This window comes from Erythrolamprus reginae, chromosome 3, assembly GCF_031021105.1.
Source record: "Erythrolamprus reginae isolate rEryReg1 chromosome 3, rEryReg1.hap1, whole genome shotgun sequence".
NCBI classification, from domain to species: domain Eukaryota; kingdom Metazoa; phylum Chordata; class Lepidosauria; order Squamata; family Dipsadidae; genus Erythrolamprus; species Erythrolamprus reginae.
The window spans coordinates 185670228-185692839 of NC_091952.1; the positions used below are offsets into that span (position 1 = coordinate 185670228).

General features: G+C 37.6%; 1 protein-coding gene across 1 annotated transcript in view; it reads right to left on the bottom strand.

Annotated features, from left to right (window-relative positions):
• Positions 1 to 2214: 2214 nt before the first annotated feature.
• Positions 2215 to 22612, bottom strand: part of NFATC1 (nuclear factor of activated T cells 1) — a 168382-nt gene continuing 147984 nt past the window's right edge. The window contains 1 exon segment of the mRNA XM_070747425.1: positions 2215 to 4067. Coding sequence (XP_070603526.1) covers positions 4021 to 4067 — 47 coding nt within the window. The 3' untranslated portion in view covers positions 2215 to 4020.

The window sequence follows — 22612 nt, forward strand, 5'->3', positions numbered from 1 at the left end:
TGTAACTATCAGAAGACATAGGCTTTATCCATAGGCATGTATTATTTTTCATGGCATTGGCACTGTTCAGTCTTTGACCTTGTTCCCACCTCATTTTGTTTCATATGGCATTCATTCATTCAATTTTCAAACTAACCAGAAAATAAAGGTAAAATTCCCAATAGGATAGAATTTCAGATATTCAGTTTTTATTCATAAAGGTTTATACAAGACATGCATTGTATTTTAGAGTGAGGCTTGGAAGTAATGAATCTCCAAGGCAGCTTAAAAGAAATAAATAAAAACAATGGCAAATAAAAGTCTGGCATTGTGTGAACAATGTAGTTGATGTTGTTGAAAATCAAACACTGTGGTGTGATTTTTTGTTGAAAATCAAACATTACGCTTGTGTGGTCAAGACCTCACCCAACATATTACTGTATCCAATCAAAAATTCTTTGGCAATTGATTTACCTTTTTAAAAAGTAAGAGAACAGAACATTTGGGAGTTACAGTAGATGTCCATTTATTTCTTGCCAACTACATATTTTAAATTTTAAGTTACATATTTTAAATGTAGAAACATGAAAATGAACCAGTACTGCTGCAAGCTGTTTCCAAAACCTTGTAGCTCTGAACAAGTTTCTTTGTTCATTCATGAATAGATGTTTTGTGGAAATAGTTCAATATGACTTTTAAAATTACTTTTTTTAGCAGACTGAAAATAATTAAAACAATAGAAGTGCCTGCAGTCTGCAGAAAATAGCTATTTAGAACAGGAGTCTTCAACCTTGGCAACTTGTGGACTTCAGCTTCCAGGGAGCTGAAGTCTACAAGTCTTACAGTTGCTATGATTGGAGACCCCTGATTTAGGGAGCTAAATGCAGTTAGTCAACTTAATAACAATTGAACCCAAGATTATTGTTGCTAAGTGAGTTGCACTTCATTTTATGACCTTTTCAGCCACAGTTAAGTAAATCACTGCAGTTGTTAAGAGAGTCTGACTTCCGCCATTGACTTCGCTTGTCAGAAACCAACTGGGAACTTACAAATCGTAATCACATGACTCTCGGACAGTGCAATGTTCATACATGCAGTATATGCCCGTTGCTTGTTGTGATTCAGCCTGAGGCTGCTCAGGGACCAGCTGTGTCTTTGCTGGCTCCATGCCTGGAGGAGGAGGACAGCGAAGAGGAGGGGGCTGAACAGTCGGACGGGGGAAGTCAGGAATGGGATGAAGGAGAACAGCATGAGAGCCCCGGGGGGGGGGGCTCTCCCCAGCCAGTAGATTGGAGTCATTAGGTGATGACGCACAAGCCGTCATTGACATGCGACAGAGACGTTCAGATCAAAGAAAGAAGCAATTAAAGAAGTATTATCAGCACTGAATTAGGAACAGCTGGGCTTGGGTGTGGTCCTCCTTAGCAGGGTTTAAAAGGCAGGCAAGCCCTTGAAGCCATGTGGAGTGTTATCAATTGGAGTTACGGTGTCCTGCTTTGTTCTCGGCGTCTCTGTTCCTGGCTTGTGGCCCAGCAGTTAGACCCGTGGGAGGTGTAGGTCTGCTATCTACAGCCTCGTATTGGCAGCAAGAATCCTGTATTGCTGCATGAACTATTGCCTTCGTGGATATATCTGAAGATACAGCATTTTCCTGTTTGTAAGGACATTTTCTGTTACCTGTGTTTTTTTCTTGAATTTTATAAACTGCCTTTGCCTTTTATCGGTGTGTCTGGCTTCTCTTTTTGGGTTGGTATTGGCTTCCGGAGTGACCCAGACAGAACATTGCTAAGCACCCAAATTTTGATCACGTGACCATGTGGATGCTGCAATGCTCATAAGTATGAAAACTAGTCATAAGTAACTCTTTTCAGTGACGATGTAACTTTGAATGGTCACTTTAACAAATAGTTGTAAGTCAAAGACTACCTATAGACAGTTTGGTCTAATGGTTAAAACATTAGAAAGCAGGAGATCATGAGTTCTAATTCTATCTCAGCCATTTAAAACTAGTTCAGTCACTTTCTCTTGACCCAACTCACTTCACAGGAATTGTTGTGGGGGAAATAGGAGAAGGAAGGTGTATTGGATATGTTTTCTGCTGGATATGTTATTTGTAAAAACAATAAAGGTGGGATACAACAGATTAAAAAAATTAAAATTAACCTCGCATGTAAAAACATAATTCTTTTCATGAAACATTCTGACCCAGAAATAAAAAAGGGCACTCTAAAAGTAGCTTTCTGCAGAAAGTTGTGCTTTATTGGATTTTTTTTCCAGCTACAAGTTTAGCTGCAGCTATACATGATATCACATTTAGAAGATATGCATGCATCTCCTACAAAGCTAAGTACAAGATAAATGATTTGCTAAACAGTTGCAAAATCAGCCAACTAACATAATATTTACAGAGAGCCATATTATATCCTTATACTTTCACAGTAATGTGCAAATGTTACAAATATGGCTTTTTTTTTTCTAAAAAAGGAAGTAAGACATAATTTTACAGAGTAATATTTCTAAATAGTTAGGACTGTTTCACCTTTTTGTGAAACTGGTTGAGTTTCCATTAACTGTACACTGCACTTAGTTGCCACTTATATTACTATGGCATAGGTCACACATATTTTCTAAGGCACAATATTAATGTTAGATGCTTTAAAAATGAAGCCATGCTTTTTTCTGTTTATGTGAATGAATATACTAGCTACATGGTAACATGGTTTTACAAATACAATGTTAAACACTATTATTACTTGCTTACGTTTATTTGTATCTATTAATATGAAACTACTGTATTCCGAAATCATGTTATACAGGGTTGCATATTAAAACATTTGGTTTTGGTAATATGTGTTGTACATTTAGCAGAGAGTTATAAGGCTTCAGTGGAATAATCATCTTATAACTGAACAAATATTTTACATTCTTCAGTAGCGGTATTTACAATGACTTTAACGCATTCTTTGTCATTTGGGAATTAATACATATTTCATACATATCCTTCTTCACTGTCTAAAGTGCTTGCTTATCAGCATGGAGAAAACAACAACAATAACATAACTGCATGAAACAAAACAACTCCATAACACAGAAATGGCATTTCTTGGGACTTGGCTTGCATTCCTAGAAGAAGAAATTATTGCTAAATTCAAAACCTTCAAAAGGCAACTAAAAATGCTAAACCTATTATGTTTGTGTATGTGAACACACACACAGTATATATGTGTGTGTGCGTGTGTGTGTGTGTATGCTTAGATCGCTACATGCATATACATCAATCCGTTGAGTAAAGGTCAGATTTTTCCCCTCAAATGTTTTTGTCCACCAATCTTAACATTTTGTGCTGTTCAGTTATTTTGTGCTATGCTGAAACCAGAGAAAAGTTAAAATTTTGACATGCCAATATTACTAAGTGTTATTCAATATTTAAACAAAGAAATGTGACAGGCTGAAAATGTACAGCTGAGATGAGAATTTGGTTTAAAAATACACCATGAATAAGGCAGCAGGATGTTAAGTACAGTTCAAGAGAGAAAACTAGGGGGAAAAAACCCACACCTGGAATTCAGACACATCATTTCACTTTCAAGAGGATTCTTCTATCCATGCCAATTGACAGTTTCTGTGCCTAGAAATACTTTGGATGGCAATGACTTTAACACTACCAATAAAATTCCCTGATGCCAAAAACTAACAAAATAAGGCACTTCCAGGGTTGTTGTCCAGTAGAGCCCAAAAGAAACAAAATCAGTTTTTGAGATTGGTTAACAGTTTGATCACATTTCCTATTTCAACCATAAAATACTCCACGCTGTATTCATTTCCAACGTTTTCCTTGAGATGATTTTTAAGAGGAGGCATTTTTTAGCTGAAGTCAACCAGTTCCTTTATATATATCTATATATATATATGCATAGACAAAGAGAAGAGGTAATTGTCAGCTCCCAAGAGTCAACAAAACGGAAGACTAGAATGGTACCGGGGATAATCTTCCAATTCTTTGATGTGGATATCTCAGCTAAACTTCTAGCTGACCACTTGTTAGTGGACATGGGTGCTGGAAAGATCATTCCTTATTATCTCATTTACTGCAAAAAAAGGAGAGAGAGAGAGAGAAAGAAACCAGAATTAGAGATTATTTGATTACACTCTTCCAACACTCTCATGTGCTAAAGTAACACCCTAAAGCAGTGATGGCAAACCTTTTTCTCCTCGGTACTGAAAGAGTGTGTGCACGCGCTATCATGCAGGCACAAGTCCCCATATCCATAAGTCAATGCCTGGGAAGGGCGAAAACAGCTTCCCCTACCCCCCGGAGGTCCTCTGGAGGCCAGAAACGGCCTGTTTCCCAACTTCTGGTGGGCCCAGTAGCTTTGTATTTCACCCTCCCCAGGCTCCAAAGGCTTCCCTGGAGCCAGGGGAAGGTAAAACCGCTCTCCCCTTCCCCCGGGAGGCTCTCTGGAAGCCAAAAACATCCTTCAAGAGCCTCTGTAAGCCAAAAACAAGCTGGCCGGCACAGATCATTGGCTTGTGTGCCAGCAGATATGGCTCCATGTGTCACCGGTGGCACCCATGCCATAGATTTGCCATCAGAGCCCTAAAGCACTTTACACTAACTGGCATAAGCAAGCAATAGTTTTCAAATGGTCTAAGAATAAAATTGTCCCAAACAGTCATACTAATTTGTATGCAAAATAAAGGATCCCATTAGAATCTCCGGAGAGGGGCAGCATATAAATCCAATAAAATAAATAAAATAGAAAAGTGGGACTTGAGTTTTGGTTATAATGCAGTCATTAATTTTTTAAAAAAATTATTGAACATTTTCTAAAAAATATTTTTTACAATCTGCTTTTTTACAAACTTTCTATATCAATTTGCATCGATTTTACATCCAGTTATCTCTTTTTTCAATTTACATTTTATTATACATATAATTCCACAATTATGCATGCTTCTATTAAACTACACAATATTATAGTCATTCCTTATGTTGATTCCATTTCTCCAAATTCATTGCTTATTGCTAACTTCTATGAAATTGATCTTAATCATTACGCCTGTCATCTAGTCATTTATACCATTATTCATTACATTATTATTTACAGGAAAAGAAAATATTAGGAACATTTCTGAACACAAATATTATATGACACTTTCTATATAAACACTCATCTGCTGCAGGTAAACTACCAAAGTTGCAAGCGTAGTGCCCCAAACTAGAAGGTGCAATCCTGAATCTTTGAATATTTATTCTGAGATTTTTGGAGTGGGATTCCATAGATGGATATTTCCACAGTAGAATCAGTGAAAGAGGGAAGGAAGAAAGGAACTGAAAGTAGTGTTTTCGTTTTGCCAAAAATGGAATTTACAATATGCATACATTTTCCTTAATGTTCAATTATACATAAAGATATCTTTAAAAAAACATCCATCAGGAGTATTTTTATCTGTACAATATTTTGAAAGAATATTATTAGTAGTAATAACAGCATAACCAACATGGACTAATAGCACAGTATTATTATTACTGCTTGTAGTTCTTTTTCTCCTCCTCTTGGGCTGTGTAAGTTTCCCACACTCTGGTTATGTCCATTTAGCAGTTGTGATTTTTGGCAAATGAAGAGGAAATGACTGAACCTGGCAAAGGCCATCAACAGTGAGCTGCACAACATCCCTCTATTTTCATCTTTTGGCGGCCCCTGCCGTGACTTGATTGACACTGAGATAGGCAAAATGTCATCAGTACGGCTGTCACCACTTCAGAGCTTTCCTAACATCCCGGGGAAGGGAAAACACAAGCCCACGTCATGGAACCATCCTGGGAAATCCCATATTTCCCTTTGCTTGAAAGCTGTTGATCATTCCTGTCCAGATAAGTCCATGTGTTTGTGCAAGAGGAATCCACGCAAGCTGCGGATTTGCACTGTTGAACTTTTCATAAAAGCGTGTGAGATTGGTTTAGTATTTGTCATAGAAAGGACTTAAATCAGAAATCCCAGACTGCCAACGAGAGAACAGATACCGAGGCATGGAATCTGCCATTTTATGTTATAAACTCCTCAAAAACCTTATACCAGAGGTGTCTTCCCTACTTACTTACAAGGTTGAGTTACTCAACCTTGGCAAATTTAAGACGTCCCAGAATTCCCAAGCCAGGGAGTTGAAATGCACACATCTTAACGTTGCTGTGGTTGAGTAACACGGCTTTACACCAATAAAGCAGTTTGCAGCAAAAGGTATTTATAACAACCTGCATGAACTCCAGAAAAGAGCTCTTTAAATAAGCTGGGCTGGATGACTGGAGAAATCTTAAACATTGGAACCTCTATCTAGACTCCCAATAGTGGTGTATCTGCCCAGGTGACCAAGACCTGATATCATAGTTCCCTCTAAGCTGAGCAGTGAGCTCAGTTTGAGCAGTGAGCTCACTTAAAAATCATCATCAACTCAGAGTTTTCCAAACCTGCCCAGAAGCCGAGAGAGAAAGAGTGAGAGGGAAGGAGAGAGAGAGGAAGAGAGGAAGAGAGAGAAACAGATAGAAAAAAGAGAGGAAAGAAAAGAGAAAGAAAAAGAATGGGAGTAAGGAAGAGAGAAAGAAAATCAAAATCTAGTTTGAAACTAGCTCAACTATTTAAGTGGCATTTTGATATTGATAGAGTTGCCCTATTATGAGCTCACTGTTATAGACACACAGTACAGTATTTTATTTTGAAATTCTCTGAGGCAAAACAGGGTGGGTTTTTTATTTGTTTGTTTGTTTGTTTGTTTGTTTATTATTTCTGTGCCGCCCAGTCCCGAAGGGACTGCAGCTCAGACACTATACTTTTCCGCCCCCCCCCCAAAAAAAATTAGAGGGAACAGGTGTATCTGCCCAAGTGACCAAGACCTGATATCTTAGAAAATTATAACATGACAAAATTATAACATGGCAGACAATCTAGTGAAAAAAACTATAGACTCTCTCTCTCTCTCTCTCTCTCTCTCTCTCTCTCTCACTCACTCTCTCACACACAAACACGGAATATGTTGGACCTTTTAAGGAATGTTAATAGAGACTATGTTTTATGCAAACACAAATGCAACCGCCTGCATTATGTACACATCCAGTCTATGTGTCATCAGTACTCCACAGATGCAGAAGAGCTGGAAAGAAAGGAGTAGTTTAGTAGGTAAGTATGGTATAGTGAACACAGTTGCTAACAGAAGTCAATTAGGGGAAAACTGAACAAAACCAGGAAAATCCCTGACTGCTCACCATCAATTTTCCAAAACATTATACCAACACCAGTAATATGAGAATGAATATGCAACGCAGATGTACTAAATTAACTAAAATTTTAGACTAGGTTTGTTTATTTACAATGGGAAGGTTCCTATTCATAACAAAGGGAATATTTCATCAATCAGGTTTAAGAAAACATTAATCTGGCATACAATGCAGGTATCTCTTGAAATCTTTCTCCATCAAATCTGAATAGTCCATAGGTCTGTCAGGAAACAGAGCCAATTCCTTCCTCGTGGTGTTGGTTACATTAGGGTCAAGGGCCACATACTAACCAGCAGTTAATATTCGTCTTTAACACTCCTGGAATAGAATTGGAAACTATATTGATGGATCACAGTGTCCTTCACCGGTTAAGGCAGCTGGGAGAAAATATTTTATTTCTAGTACTCGTTTCATTAACTTGCCAGCTTTGAAATCCTATTAGTGTATGGTTCCTTCTATCTATTGCTACAGAAGTATTTTAAGCCCAATTCCACATGGAAGGAGTTGACGCTTTACATACACTACACGCTACCGACGCCACTCCAGAAACTGAGGCACTGTAAACTCCTCCCACAAGGAGGAATTCATACATTTCCATGCCAAACGGATTTAAAAAGTATGAATTAACTCCCTGTATGCGATGAACCCTATCCAACCAAAGTATCTGGTTTTCATTAGGAATGGAACAATCCTATCCATGTCTCCTTGGAAGCAGGGTTTCCTGCATCCATCGTAGCTTAGTCCTAAGTAAATGAGGAAAAATTTGAAAACTGCTGGGACAACAAATCCCTGTTAATGGAAAGTGTGCCCCAATGCTCCTTGGGTAACTGATAAGGAGGCATCAATAAAAATGTGGTTCTGAATTCATTCCTTTGGGAAGTGTCCAAAAGTCAACTAAACAATGTTGGTTGGCGGGCCCCAGGGGAAGAGCCTTCTCTGTGGCGGCCCCGACTCTCTGGAACCAGCTCCCCCCAGAGATTAGAATTGCCCCTACCCTCCTTGCCTTTCACAAACTCCTTAAAACCCACCTTTGTCATCAGGCATGGGGGAACTGAGATATCTCCCCCGGGCCTATATAATTTATGTATGGTATGTTTGTAGGTATGTCTGCTTAAAAATGGTTTTTTTTAACTATTTTAAATTTTAAATTGTAAATTATTAGATTTGTCAGGAATTGTTTTTATTGTATTGTGAGCCGCCCTGAGTCTACGGAGAGGGGCGGCACACAAATCTGATAAATAAATAAATAAATAAATAAATAAATAAATAAATAAATAAAAAAAAGAAAGAAATTTCATATGAAGTCTTATGGACAGTTGTTGAGAACTAAACCCAACTGAGTTCTATGAATTGTTTCAAGATAAGAGTATTGTAATGCAGTGCAGGATTGTAATTAATGTCAAGTTAAAACAAAATATTTAATTTTAGACTCTGTTTTTTAGCTACATTTCCAGTGTATCCAATATCAAAGGATAAGACATCAGTGTCTTTATTTGTTTTATCAATGGTGCCATTTGTGTAGTGTAGAATGTAAATCTTGACCCATCTATGATACTTACTCTGGTTACTTTATTCTGAAATACGGGATTATTTTATTTCTGAAGCATTGGATTCCAAACGTCTAGAAATTATCTATTTGGTTCATAAATCTTCCCATGTACTATCTACTTCCACTTATGATTTTTCTCCCCATTTGGAGACAAATGTGATAATAGTATCTTTTTGGGAATAAGATGTTTCTCTATGTAGGTTAAATTGATTTTTAAAATGAGCTAATTTATAGGCACAGGAAGGCCAGTAAAAAGTTGAAAATCATATAACACATTTGGAATGAAATTAAATTTCAAACTAAAAACTTGAATATGCAGTAATTATGATGCAATCATATAGAGTATATATGTGTAAACTCAGTAATAAGCACAAATTATTTCAAAGGATTTTGTTTTAAGTAAGGGTATATAACACTGTCGCTTAGAATATTCCTATTGCAGCACAGAAAATTCCTATAGGTGAGCAGTTCCTCCTAGTAATGCTTTGGTATCTTTTAAAAATATGTATTATCTGATGAAATTATCAAGTTAACACCCACACTTTCCCAAAACATTTCCAATTTTACAATGTGATAGTTTCCATAGTCATGCTCATTTTTCCACTGACATCATTTTTTTTAAAAAAAAGTATGCATAAAGTTTACAATTGAGCACAAAAAAGTCACAAGAATGAAAGAGAAGCGCTTTGTTATGTAGTCACATTACCTGTGAAAGGCTTGAAAAAGGAACTTTGCTGTTACTCAATACATAAAAGGCCACTGCAACAGGATGTGGCAAGCTGTTACACTACAGTTCACAAAATGAATTGTTAAATGTCTTTTATTTAACATTGAAAAGAAAATATTTTCAGAAAATATGACTAGTTTTTTTCCCTTTCCTTTTATCACATCATATTCCAAACTGCTGGAATATCTATAAAATTAACTCAATGAAGTTTTAAATGCTTTGATTCTAAAAGCAAAATATAAACATAGAAACTATTTTTAAAAGTATCTTTCCTTTCTAAAACACTAAATTGAACATCTTTCAGCAGTTGAGAAGCATTGTGTTATTTCTGATAATATAAAGCCTTACGTACATATCATCTTGATCCTAATGGAGACTTATAAAAACTTTTGTAGTAATTTTAATATTACTAAATTATACATTATATATACAAAACTATACATTATATATGTTTTCCACTTAAAAGACCCAATAAAATTAATTTCAAACCAAAACATGTAAAGATGTTTTGGTTACTTTAGCATAATTTAGATATGCTTGGTAAGTTAACTACATAAATATCATAACTTTTAAACATTTTGTTTGTTTCATTTGAGGCACAATACAAGATGAGAGCTTAGCAGAATGTGGTATGGAAACGCTCTAATGACAATGCCATTATACTCAAAGAATCTTGACAACTTAAGGAGCAGATGGTTACTTGTTTCTTTCTTGCTTCCACCTTTAATATTCTAATTGCTTTGCTTTTTAATCTCACAATGACAATTAAAAAAAAATACTGGTAGTAGCCAACAAATAAATCCTGCTATCAATATTTTTTTAAAATTATGATATTTATTTATTTATTTATTTATTTATTTATTTAGATTTGTATGCCGCCCCTCTCCGCAGACTCGGGGCGGCTCACAACAAAGTGAAAAACAATTTATAACAAATCTAAATTTCCAATAAAAACATTTTAAAAACCCCATTTTCTAAACATACATACATACACACATACCATTCATAAATTGTATATGCCCGGGGGAGATGTCTCAGTTCCCCCATGCCTGACGACACAGGTGGGTCTTAGGGAGCTTACGAAAGGCAAGGAGAGTAGGGGCAGTTCTAATCTCCGGGGGGAGTTGGTTCCAGAGGGTCGGGGCCGCCACAGAGAAGGCTCTTCCCCTGGGGCCCGCCAACCGACATTGTTTAGTTGACGGGACCCGGAGAAGGCCCACTCTGTGGGACCTAATCGGTCGCTGGGATTCGTGCGGCAGCAGGCGGTCTCGGAGATATTCTGGTCCAGTGCCATGAAGGGCTTTAAAGGTCATAACCAACACTTTGAATTGTGACCGGAAGTTGATCGGCAACCAATGCAGACTGCGGAGTGTTGGTGAAACATGGGCATACCTAGGTAGGCCCATGACTGCTCTCGCAGCTGCATTCTGCACGATCTGAAGTTTCCGAACACTTTTCAAAGGTAGCCCCATGTAGAGAGCATTACAGTAGTCGAACCTCGAGGTGATGAGGGCATGAGTGACTGTGAGCAGTGAGTCCCGGTCCAGATAAGGTCACAACTGTTGCACCAGGCGAACCTGGGCAAACGCCCCCCTCGCCACAGCTGAAAGATGGTTCTCTAATGTGAGCTGTGGATCGAGGAGGACGCCCAAGTTGCGGACCCTCTCCGAGGGGGTCAATAATTCCCCCCCCCCAGGGTAATGGAAGGACAGATGGAATTGTCCTTGGGAGGCAAAACCCACAGCCACTCCGTCTTATCCGGATATGCTCCAAAGATAGTTAAAATACAGAAAAAATTTTCACTAGATCATTTCCATTCCAAAAACATGCAATAAAATGCTCAGCTTTTATCGGGGGAAAGAATAACGTTATCATCTTTACATGCATTTAAACAAAATGTTCAACAATATCAAATATTTGACTAAAGTTATATAATTCTCTCTCTACCCATGGCTTTCACTGGTTTATAATGTATTGTAAACCACTCCCATATAAATAAAATCCTCTTTGATTTTTATAATCCCGACCAATTCTCAGATTATAAAAATAACAACTGTAAAACAAGTTTGGGGTCAGTAAAACACAGAGTTCAATCATTGCTTGTATTTTTATTTTAATAATTTGCTGGGTCACTTATAATGTCTGTTCATGATTGATTTCTCAATTAAGTAGGCCTAATATCAGTTAAAGAACCAAAATTAATATCAATAAATAGAATCATAGAGTTATAAAGTCACATTCATTAATAATGGCAGGAGTGCAATGTTATAAAACAAAGCAGATTAAATTTTAAAAAATGCTAAATAACAATAAGAATGGAAGTCATTTTCACAAGTGATGATTTTTAGCAGAGGAATTCTGGGAGTTGAATTCCACAGGTTGTAAAGTTGCCATAGTTGCCCATTCCTGAGTTCACCACATTGGAATTGGCTTTTGGAAGTTGCCATGATTCTAATTTAAACAAATCTCCCACTCTGATCTCAAACACATGTTGGCTCCCATTACGCAAAGCATGGGGTGCGCTGTGGCGCATTGGCTTGAAAGATGCCGGAGATGGTCTATGCTGTAGCAGCTGGAGTTTTACCACCGCTTAATGGAGTGAGCTCCCATTACTTGCCTCAGCTCCTGCCAACCTAGCAGTTTGAAATCATATGAATGCAGATAGATAAATAGATACCACCCACTTCGGTGGGAAGGTAAAAGCGCTCTGTGTTTTGGTGTACGCTCTGTGCTGTGGTATGATATAGGTTATGACCTATAAAGCCCTTCATGGCATCGGACCAGATTATCTCCGGGACCGTCTTCTGCCGCACGAATCCCAGCGACCAGTTAGGTCCCACAGAGTTGGCCTTCTCCAGGTCCCGTCGACTAAACAATGTCATTTGGCGGGACCCAGGGGAAGAGCCTTCTCTGTGGCGGCCCCGACCCTCTGGAACCAACTCCCCCCAGATATCAGAGTTGCCCCCACCCTCCTTGCCTTTCGTAAGCTCCTTAAAACCCACCTCTGTTGTCAGACATGGGGGAACTGAGATATTCCCTTCCCCCTAGGCTTATAAAATTTATGCATGGTATGTCTGTCTGTATGATTGGCTTCTTAAATTGGGGTTTTTTACATTAATTTTAATATTAGATTTGTTCATATTGTCTTTTTACTGTTGTTAGCCGCCCCAAGTCTATCGAGAGGGGCGGCATACAAATGTAGTAAGTAAGTAAGTAAGTAAGTAAGTAAGTAAGTAAGTAAGTAAGTAAGTAAGTAAGAAAGTAAATAAATAAATAAATAAATAAATAAATAAATGATGTCATGCTGGCTACATCACCATGGGGATGTCTTTGGATAGATTGGATCAATTGCTTAAAGAAACAGAACACTGCCTCCTTAAATCAGCTATGAGCAGCGAAATAATGATCAGCACACCCAACAATCTCTAACCATGCTGTAAAAAAGAATAGCCTGGCTGTCCATTCCCCATAAAAGAAAATGTAATGCTCTTCTCTTACACAAGAAAATGTAAAGAGAAAAAGGGCATTGATGTTCGGCACATCTCTTTCATGGATGAAAAGCCATTTGAGAAGCAAGCAATATTTTAGCCCCTGAGGTAAAAAGGGCGCAACATACTGCATGGGGGATTAACCTAAAAGCTCCAAAATTCAAAACAAAACAAAACGAAACAAGGAATCAAGGATGAAGTAGGATTACAGAACAGTGGAAAATATAACCACACTTTCCCTTCAACCTGACCTTGCACTACCACAGGCATTTTGAATTTACATTGAATCATAATTTGTCTTTATATATTCAATCTCAATTAAGCCATGACCACAATCCAAGTGAAAGAAGTGATGACAAATAACAGGTTTTAATAAAACATGATCCTCCCACCTGTGAGTGCAATTCATTAGTCATTAATAATGGAAGTATTTTCCTAATTGAAATAACCTTTCTCCCTAGATAAACTTCATATATCTGAATTGTGGGATAGGAGGGCTATGGAATAGACCTCAGGTAAGAATTTCAACATATTATAAAAATATTGAGGGTGGGGGGAAGGCCTATGGGGACTTTGGTGATTTGATTCATTTGCTACACTTTAAAAAAAAAAATCACAAACAGCTTACTTTTTTTCTGCCATTAAAGTTCTTGTGTGATTAAAATCACATAAAGTTAAGAAGGAGGCCCATCGTCTGAATCTGTCCTCTGGTGTCTACTTGTTTCACACCTGTCCAGACAATGCACAGCTGCTATGCATACTGTACAGCTATAATGTTGTCCACTGCGTAGCTAGACAAGACTTTAAGATCACTTATTGCATAGCTTCATGCTTAATAACTATTGTCCAGTCTCATCACCTCGAGGTTCGATTACTGCAACGCTCTCTACATGGGGCTACCTTTGAAAAGTGTTTGGAAACTCCAGATCGTGCAGAACACGGCTGCGAGAGCCATCGTGGGGCTTTCTAGATTCGCCCACGTATCTACAACACTATGTGGCCTGCATTGGCTACCAATCAATTTCCAGTCACAATTCAAAGTGTTGGTTAGGACCTTTAAAGCCCTACATGGCATTGGACCAGAGTACCTCCGGAACTGCCTGCTACCGCATGAATCCCAGCGACCAATTAGGTCCCACAGAGTTGGCCTTCTCTGGGTCCCGTTGACTAAACAATGTTGTCTGGCGGGCCCCAGGGGAAGAGCCTTCTCTGTGGCGGCCCCGGCCCTCTGGAACCAACTCCCCCCGGAGATTAGAACTGCTCCCACCCTCCTTGTCTTCCGTAAACTACTCAAGACCAACCTATACCGCCAGGCATGGGGGATTTGAGACATCTTTCCCCCAGCCTCCTAATAATTTATGTTTGGTATGTATGTGTTGTCTGGTTTTAATATGATAGGGCTTTAGTTATTTTTTTTTTAATATTAGATTTGTGCCACTATAATATTGTTTTTACCATTGTTGTGAGCCGCCCCGAGTGTTCGGAGAGGGGCGGCATACAAATCTAATAAATTGAATTGAATTGAATTGAATTTGCTGGGACCAACTTGATTTGTGATTGAGAACCTGGAGTTATCATGGCCCTTAATTATATGAAAAACCCATTAAAATAGAAGAATTTCCTCTTGCAGCTAATGTTTGGCCTCCAATTTAATATGGGATTCAGGAACAGTCAGTCCATCTCAGCTCTCTGTGCTTCATCTGAGTTTGAAGTGATGCTTCCAAAGGCCAAAGGTAATGGATCACCACATCCCACAATTCTGCAACTGAAGTCTAAATGAATGCTTCAGATACAGTAAACCAGAGGTCTTCAAACTTGGCAAGTTTAAGACTTGTGGACTTCAACTCCCAGAATTCTCCAGCCAGCATAGCTGGCTGGAGAACTCTTGGAGTTGAAGTCCACAAGTCTTAAACTTGCCAAGTTTGAAGACCTCTGCAGTAAACTATGAACTTTTGGTTTTCATACAAATAGCATAAACTGAATTGTGGAACACACCTGTATAGGCACAAAAGGCACAATTCTTTCCCACTCTTGCTTCCAACTGTTTGACAAACATTATGCCAGTGTCATTCTGTGTTTGATACAAAAGTATTTTGAAAGTAGAATTTAAGGTTTCGTAGAACTGTTGGATTTTTAAATAATTGACATTTTGCAGTAAAAACTAAAACCAGATGGAATTAAGTACAGCTCAAATTATGGTTAAGGACACGTCATCTTATTGCAAACATCTGGTACCAATGATAGATCCACTCCAAACCTTGTTGCATGTAACTTAGACATATCACTTGTCAGCATACACTGTGTATCCATCAGTCCAAGCTCAATGTTTACAGATTTCTAATCTCATGTATGGTAAAACTCATTTTTGCTATGAACAAATGACATCTTCTCAAGGCCAGATGTCAGCAAGTTCAAACGGGACATACACAAAGCATGTGCATGTAGAATGAGTGGCTGCAGCCTGCTTGCAGTACATGTTTTTTCCTCATTAAACTCTTTCCTCAACCCCAATACCAGCCAGCTCACGTATGGTAATGTTGACCTTTGTTTCTGTTTTGTAAGTAAGAGAAGCTGGATTATCAAGAAACGATGCTTAAGACAATCCCTTCTCGGCCGTGTTTCCATCTTTTAATTAACTCTAGGTGTGGGATTGTCATTTTAGTTGAAGTGGCGGGCAGTGCTCCCACTGTATATCCTTGGGGCTAGCTGCCATTCAAGAGTATTTCCCACTTTTGGCATGCAAGAAGAAGAAAAGGTTTGCCATGCTATAGTAGAGACCGCCTTCTGCCGCACGAATCCCAGCAACTGGTGAGGTCCCACAGAGTTGGCCTCCTTAGGGTCCCGTCGACCAATGTCAGCTGGCAGGATGTAGGGGAAGAGCCTTCTCTGTGGGAGCCCCGACCCTCTGGAATCAGCTCCCCCCAGAGATTCGCACTGCCCCCACCCTCCTTGCCTTGCGAAAGAGCTTAAAAACTCATCTCTGCCGCTAGGCTTGGGGCTTTTAGATCTTCCCCCTGACCAATGAGGTTAAGTATGATTGTTGAATGATTGGTTGATAGGTTTTTCTTTTTTAATTGAATTTAAATGGTTGTGTTTTTTTAATGCAGCATTAATTGGATTCATATTACTGTTCTGTTTTTTATATATGCTGTGAGCCGCCCTGAGTCCTCGGAGAGGGGCGGCATACAAATCCAATAAAATGAAATAAAATAAAATAAAATAAAATGAAATGAAATAAAATAAAACATAAAATAAAATAAAATAAAATAATAAATAAAATAAAATAAAATAAAATAAAAATAAATAAAGTAAAGTAAAGTAAAGTAAAATAAAATAATAAATAAAATAAATAAAATAATAAAATAAATAAAATAAAATAAAATAATAAATAAAATAATAAAATAAATAAAATAAGTAAAATAAATAAAATAAATGAAATAAATGAAATAATTGAAATTAATGAAATAAATGAAATTAAAAAACAAAACAAAAACAAACTTAAAATGTCTTAAGGTACCAATGGTTTTCCTTTTGATATACTGAAAAATTTGTATGGCTGCAACTTTCTCCTCCAAGAAAACAAACAGCAACATATTTTGAAATATTTAGGGTTTTGGCCTTGCTAATACAAAAACAATATATATATATATATATTTTAAAAGATGATTTTCAAAACTATTTTATTAATTACCCTACATTCTCATTTTTGGCTCAAACTATAGTAAAACTTTTCAAGTATCTTTTTAAAAAAATTCCTCATTTGGCAAACTGTTATCAAAAGTAGCTTCTATCTGTACACATTTCTGAAATACTTTCATTCCAACCTATTTTAGAAAAAAAAAATCCAAGAAGAATGGAAACCTGGCATTAAACTCAACTAGAGCGAAGAAGTTTCCACTTTATAAAGGAAGGGAGAAAGATTAAAAAAAGGACATTAAAGGTTACAGCTAAGTATGGAGATGGAAGGGAGGGAAAAATAGGTACAAAAACAAAAGTCATGCCACTACCTGAAGTGGAACCTGAGCCAAACTTTCACTTGTTGCCTTTCTCACATCAAACCATGTTTTTTAAGAGAGCCAAATTTGGTCAGAGGTTACTTGAAATCACCCTTCCACAAACACAGATTACTTTGAATTTCTCTTTAAAGAGATTCTATCTGGTGAAAACAGGGCAGTTTCCTAGCGGGTCAGATGAAGAGCAGACAATTACTTTCTCCATTGAGGCTTTAATCCATTTATTCATTTGATTAGATCCCTTTTAGATCCCTTGAGTGATTCCTTCCTACCATTTACCAAGAGGAAATAACTCTGCAGCACTGGGAGGCTGGGAATCCTAGAAAGCAATCTTAAATCTATAAAATCGCCGAAGTATAGTTTTAGTGAGCCCCCCAGTTCAGTTCTGATTTTTATTACAATGTCAACAAGTGTTTAATTTGTTTTAAAGTTGAGGTTCTTAAATCTGAGTGATATACAGTAGTTTACAGCTTGCTGGCAAGGACCACTGCAAGGAGAAAAATAAATAAATAAAGAGCACATAAAGAGTTTTCTGAGTTTGACATTATAAAGCAGGGAGCCAAGCCAAAAGCAGCAGTGCTCTCCCAGCCTCTAGCCAACTCTGGGGCCTTCTCGTGCAATGACCAATTTCATCTCTTAACCAATTTCATCTGGAGACTGTAATTAAAAGAGAAATATTTTAATCGGTAATTCCCTGCCCCCCCCCGCCAAATAAACATTTACAGATGTTAACTGGCGAGGCAATTTGCTAAATGGTAGTGTTGTTACGCCACTGCTATTAATTTTAGGAGGTCGAGTTCAAACTTATAAAGGGTTTTCTTGAAGTTTGGATACCTAATTTCTAATGGCGATAGGCCCATTTCTTATCCAACAGCATTGTGGCATCACATAAGCATGAGGAGCAGAGTTGAGAATTTTATACAGGCACCTGAAGTCAAATGCCTTTCAAAATAACAGCCAATTGCTATATTCTCAGACAAGCATTAAGACCTTACCCTAACTTTAAATGAACCATTAGTAAATTCTGTAAATTCTCTGTACAGTGTTCCCTCGATTTTCGCGGGTTCGCAAAATGTCTATACCACGGTTTTTCAAAAATATTAATTAAAAAATACTTTGCGGGTTTTTTCCCTATACCACAGTTTTTTTCCCGCCCGATGACGTCATATGTCATCGCCAAACTTTCGTCTGCCTTTAATAAATATTTTTTTAAATAAACGTTAATAACTAAACATGGTGAGTAATAATCTAAATGGTTGCTAAGGGAATGGGAAATGGTAATTTAAGGGTTTAAAGTGTTAAGGGAAGGCTTGTGATACTGTTCATAGCCAAAAATAGTGTATTTACGTCCGCATCTCTACTTCGCGGAAATGCGACTTTCGCGGGCGGTCTCGGAACGCATCCCCTGTGAAAATCGAGGGAACACTGTATATTCAAATCAGCTTCTTTTCAAAGCCCTGTTAAAATGCATTTCTGTGGAGATCCAGGGAAGCAGCATCGGAGACAATCTACTTTTTTGGTATAATTTTGGTCCTATAAAATGCTAAAATGGGGGGGGGGGGCTTTTTGTCCTCTTGAGAATTTTATTTTATTTTTTTTAAAAAAAGGTGGGGCGGGGGCTTTCCTCAGCTGGCTTTACAACCCTGTAACCAGATGCCTTTGCTTGTGTTGAATGCACACGTGTCAGTCTCACTTCTGCGATGCTAGCTGAAGTGGAACTATTTTTTTCCTCAGAGCCAAGTATTTCATGATTTATACAGCCGTATCAAATATCTCTGGAGGGCCTTGCAAGAAGGTGATGGCGAAAACCTCCGTTCTGACATTTACAGCCCAGATACAGTTTGTCTGATGGAAAGCCCACCCCCCTCTTCTCCCCCACCCCTCTCCCTGGTCACTGGCGTTGAATGGAGCCAAAGGCTTGAGTAAATCAGCAGAATTTCTTGATTTTTCTAAGGGCTGCGAACAGTAAAGTGTTTTCCGGTACCTATTTCCTCTGCCATATCTAAAACAACAGCAGCTGCTTGAACCTGATAGAGAAGCATCTCAGAGAGAGTGAAAATTTTCACAACGGGGGTGGGAAAGAAAGGGGGGGTGAGAGGTAGGATGCATTATTGAGAGAAGAGATAACACATGCCTACATATTGCTTCTTGCCAGTGATAGCCTTTAAGCCGAGAGCCACGAAGTTAAAAGCAAACTCTCTATACCGACCCTGGGAATAAGAAGTTTCCATGCTGGCTAGGAAAACAGGGAAAGCCCCAAAGCACTTGTTCTATTGTACAGCCTATCATATGTTGATTAGCTCATGTCTCCAAAGGACGGATAAGGAAGGATAAGTGACTCAGATCTGAAAACTTTCGTCCCTTTCTTTATTCTCACTGTCTTTTTGAAAGTGTTTTGAATATTTTCATCAAGGGAAAGTTTGGGTTATGAGAAACACACACACACAAACACACAGATTACACACACACACACAAACAGGACCAGGAAATGTCACGGTGCTATTTTCAACCTGTTTTGCGTCTCGGTTTCTAGATTTGAGGACAACCTCAGGTCAAAAATCGTAAGGTTGAGCTGCCATGCTGATGATGGTTGGTTTATTTTATTGCTGACAGGAATACAAATATATGCCTCTTGCCTCAAATCATAATAAGAGCAACAGGCAATAGAACAACTGTGTCCTCAAATCCAGTTCTAGTCTCTGTATTTAAAAAAGAGATGTTACAGATGGAGCAGAACAGGAGTTTCCAAACATGGCAACATTAAGGCTTGTGGACTTCAACTCCCAGAATTCCTCAGCCAGCTAGGAAGATCAAGGAAATGGACATTAGGAAAAGAGAACCAGACCAAAGAGATCCAAGATGCCTTTGATATAAGAGTCTGTAATAGTGGTTTGCAAGCTTGTAACAGTGCAGATTGTTTTCAAAGGAGCTTCAATAGAAGATATGAAGGAGGCCATTTATTTCACAATTCACAATCGTCCAAAAAGCTGTAAAGAAATATGTCATGAAATACAGAACAATCTTCCCTTTAAAGGAAGATAAGGCTACTACAAGAGATGGTATGCTAATGCAAGCAAAGTCCGAGTTTCAAGAAACCTTGACAATTAAGATAAATTTCATTTTATTCAGGATTAAGAGTTTAAAATTATAAAAATGAGCCATAATTTAACAGTGACTGATTTTAGTGCTTTAAAATATTTTTGTTGTGGCATCATCCTGTCTTAATTAGAGAATGGCGAGAGGTAGGGAGGGAGATTTGCCTTCGGCTATGCCTCCCCTTCAACCAGAAAGTATAACCAGCAATTACAATTATACCAGGAATTATAATCTTAGCAATTATAATTCCTAAGAATTAGTTTTTGACTCAAAGAATCTATATTAGTGTGTTCAATTTAGCCGGATTCTTCTGTTGGACAAATAGCATGGTTCAGAGTTTGATCTCAAAAATACATTTCTCACAATATTAAAGATTTATAATTATGCATGGATATCATGCAGTGGTATATTGTATTGAAGGAGAGCCATTTTGGTGTCATGATTAGAGATGGTAGATTTTAGTCCTGATTTTAGTCCTGACAAAGCCATCTGGATGGCCTTTGGCCACACTCTCTTATCCTTAGGAAGGAGGCAATAGCAAACTGCTTCTGAAATATTGCCAAGAATTCTGAGAAACTAGACCAGGCAGTTGTTAGAGTCAATAATTCCTTAAAGGAACAAAATTAACTAATTAAATAAATAATCATATTCTATATGTAATAAAGCACATCATTATCAAAGAATTAAGAAGGCTGCAGATAAGGTAATGTAAGTTTGCAGCAGTATTCTGTTTCTTGTTGAGAGTAGAAAATTGGATAACACAGTATACTGTACTTCTATTCCTATTTGTGGTCAAGGTAAGTTTCTAACACGAAAGAAGGAAGGAAGGAAGGAAGGAAGGAAGGAAGGAAGGAAGGAAGGAAGGAAGGAAATTCCTAAGTTTCAAAACATATATTTTATGGCTAAATTACATAAAGAAAGAAATCCTACTCAAGCTTAGTAAAACTGTTTTAATATTTCCATTTAAAATCTGGTCTTCATATATATCATTTCTGGATTTCAGCCATTTTTTGCAGACTACTTTTTTAAAGGAGTGAAGTTGCAAATTCTTAATACTTCTCAAATAAAGTGAATGGAAAAGGTTGAGAAACAAAATTATTTTTTGATATTTTTAATCTCATATGCACATTATTAAGTGCCATGGTTAAGGCAAACAGTTTTTGTTCTTTTTCTGGTTAAAATCAACACTCATGACATTTCTGAACTGGAATGCTGTCTCAAAATTACTTTGCACAGGTGTTGTTCAAATTAGTTTTAAAAATAGTTTTTAAAATTATGTAGCTATTATATTCTTTGCTTTCAGTTTCTGTTACGCTAGTCCAGAGTTTTCCCATTTATGCAACAGCAACTATGAATAGGCAACAAACTCAATACTGTTGTTTACATACACACACACAGACGCATTCTTTAATCTCCATCTCTCACAGTAATCTAATCCAATAGTATCTAATTAATTCACGTGTTTACTCTATATGCCTTATGTAGTTGGATCTAGCCCAGAATCTGAGAAGCACATTATTATAATTTTTAACAATGATAACATTGGTGATAGTCATTGGTTTTTAATCTTCTTTTTTCCAAGTCTCCACCAGTCAACATTTTAATGACAGTATCTGTGAGAGTATCTTTGACAACTCAAAGAATGGCTACCAAAGATTTGGGTGAAATTTCTCCTTGAAAATTTCAGGAAAATATTTCATATTCTGGATCTTTAGCAATAATAATTGTATATGTTATACAACATGTATATAATTGTATATATTATACAACAGGATCATAAGAATTTTTGAAAGGAACCCCCCCCCCCAAAAAAAGTACAATCTATCTGCCAGTTGTCTGAATTTAAAGAAACTGGACTTTCTAAAGTATGATATAATAATAATAATAATAATAACAACAACAACAACAACAACAACAACAACAACAACAACCACTACCACCTTGGAAGGGACCTTGGAAGTCTTCTACTGCAACTCCCTGCTTAGGCAGGAAACCCTACACTACTTCAGACAAATGGTTATCCAACATCTACTTTAAAACATCTAGTGTTGGAGCAGTCACAATTTCTGGAGGCAAGCTGTTCCACTGATTAATTGTTCTAACTGTCAGAAAATTTCTCCTTTCTCCTTAGTTCTAAGTTACTGATCTCCTTGTTTAGTTTCCACCCATTGCTTCTTGTTCTACTCTCAGGTGCTTTGGAGAATAGGTTGACTCCTTCTTCTTTGTGGCAACCCCTGAGATATTGGAACACTATCATATCTCCCCTGGTCCTTGTTTTCATTAAACTAGACATACCCAGTTCTTCATATGTTTTGCCATCCAGGGGTAGGCAAAGTTGGCTCTTCTATGACATGTGGACTTCAACTCCCAGAATCCCTGAGCTAGCATGATTGGTTCAGGAATTCTGGGAGTTGAAGTCCACAAGTCATAGAAGAGCCAACTTTGCCTACCCCTGCCCTAATCATCTTTGTTGCTCTTCTCTGTACTCTT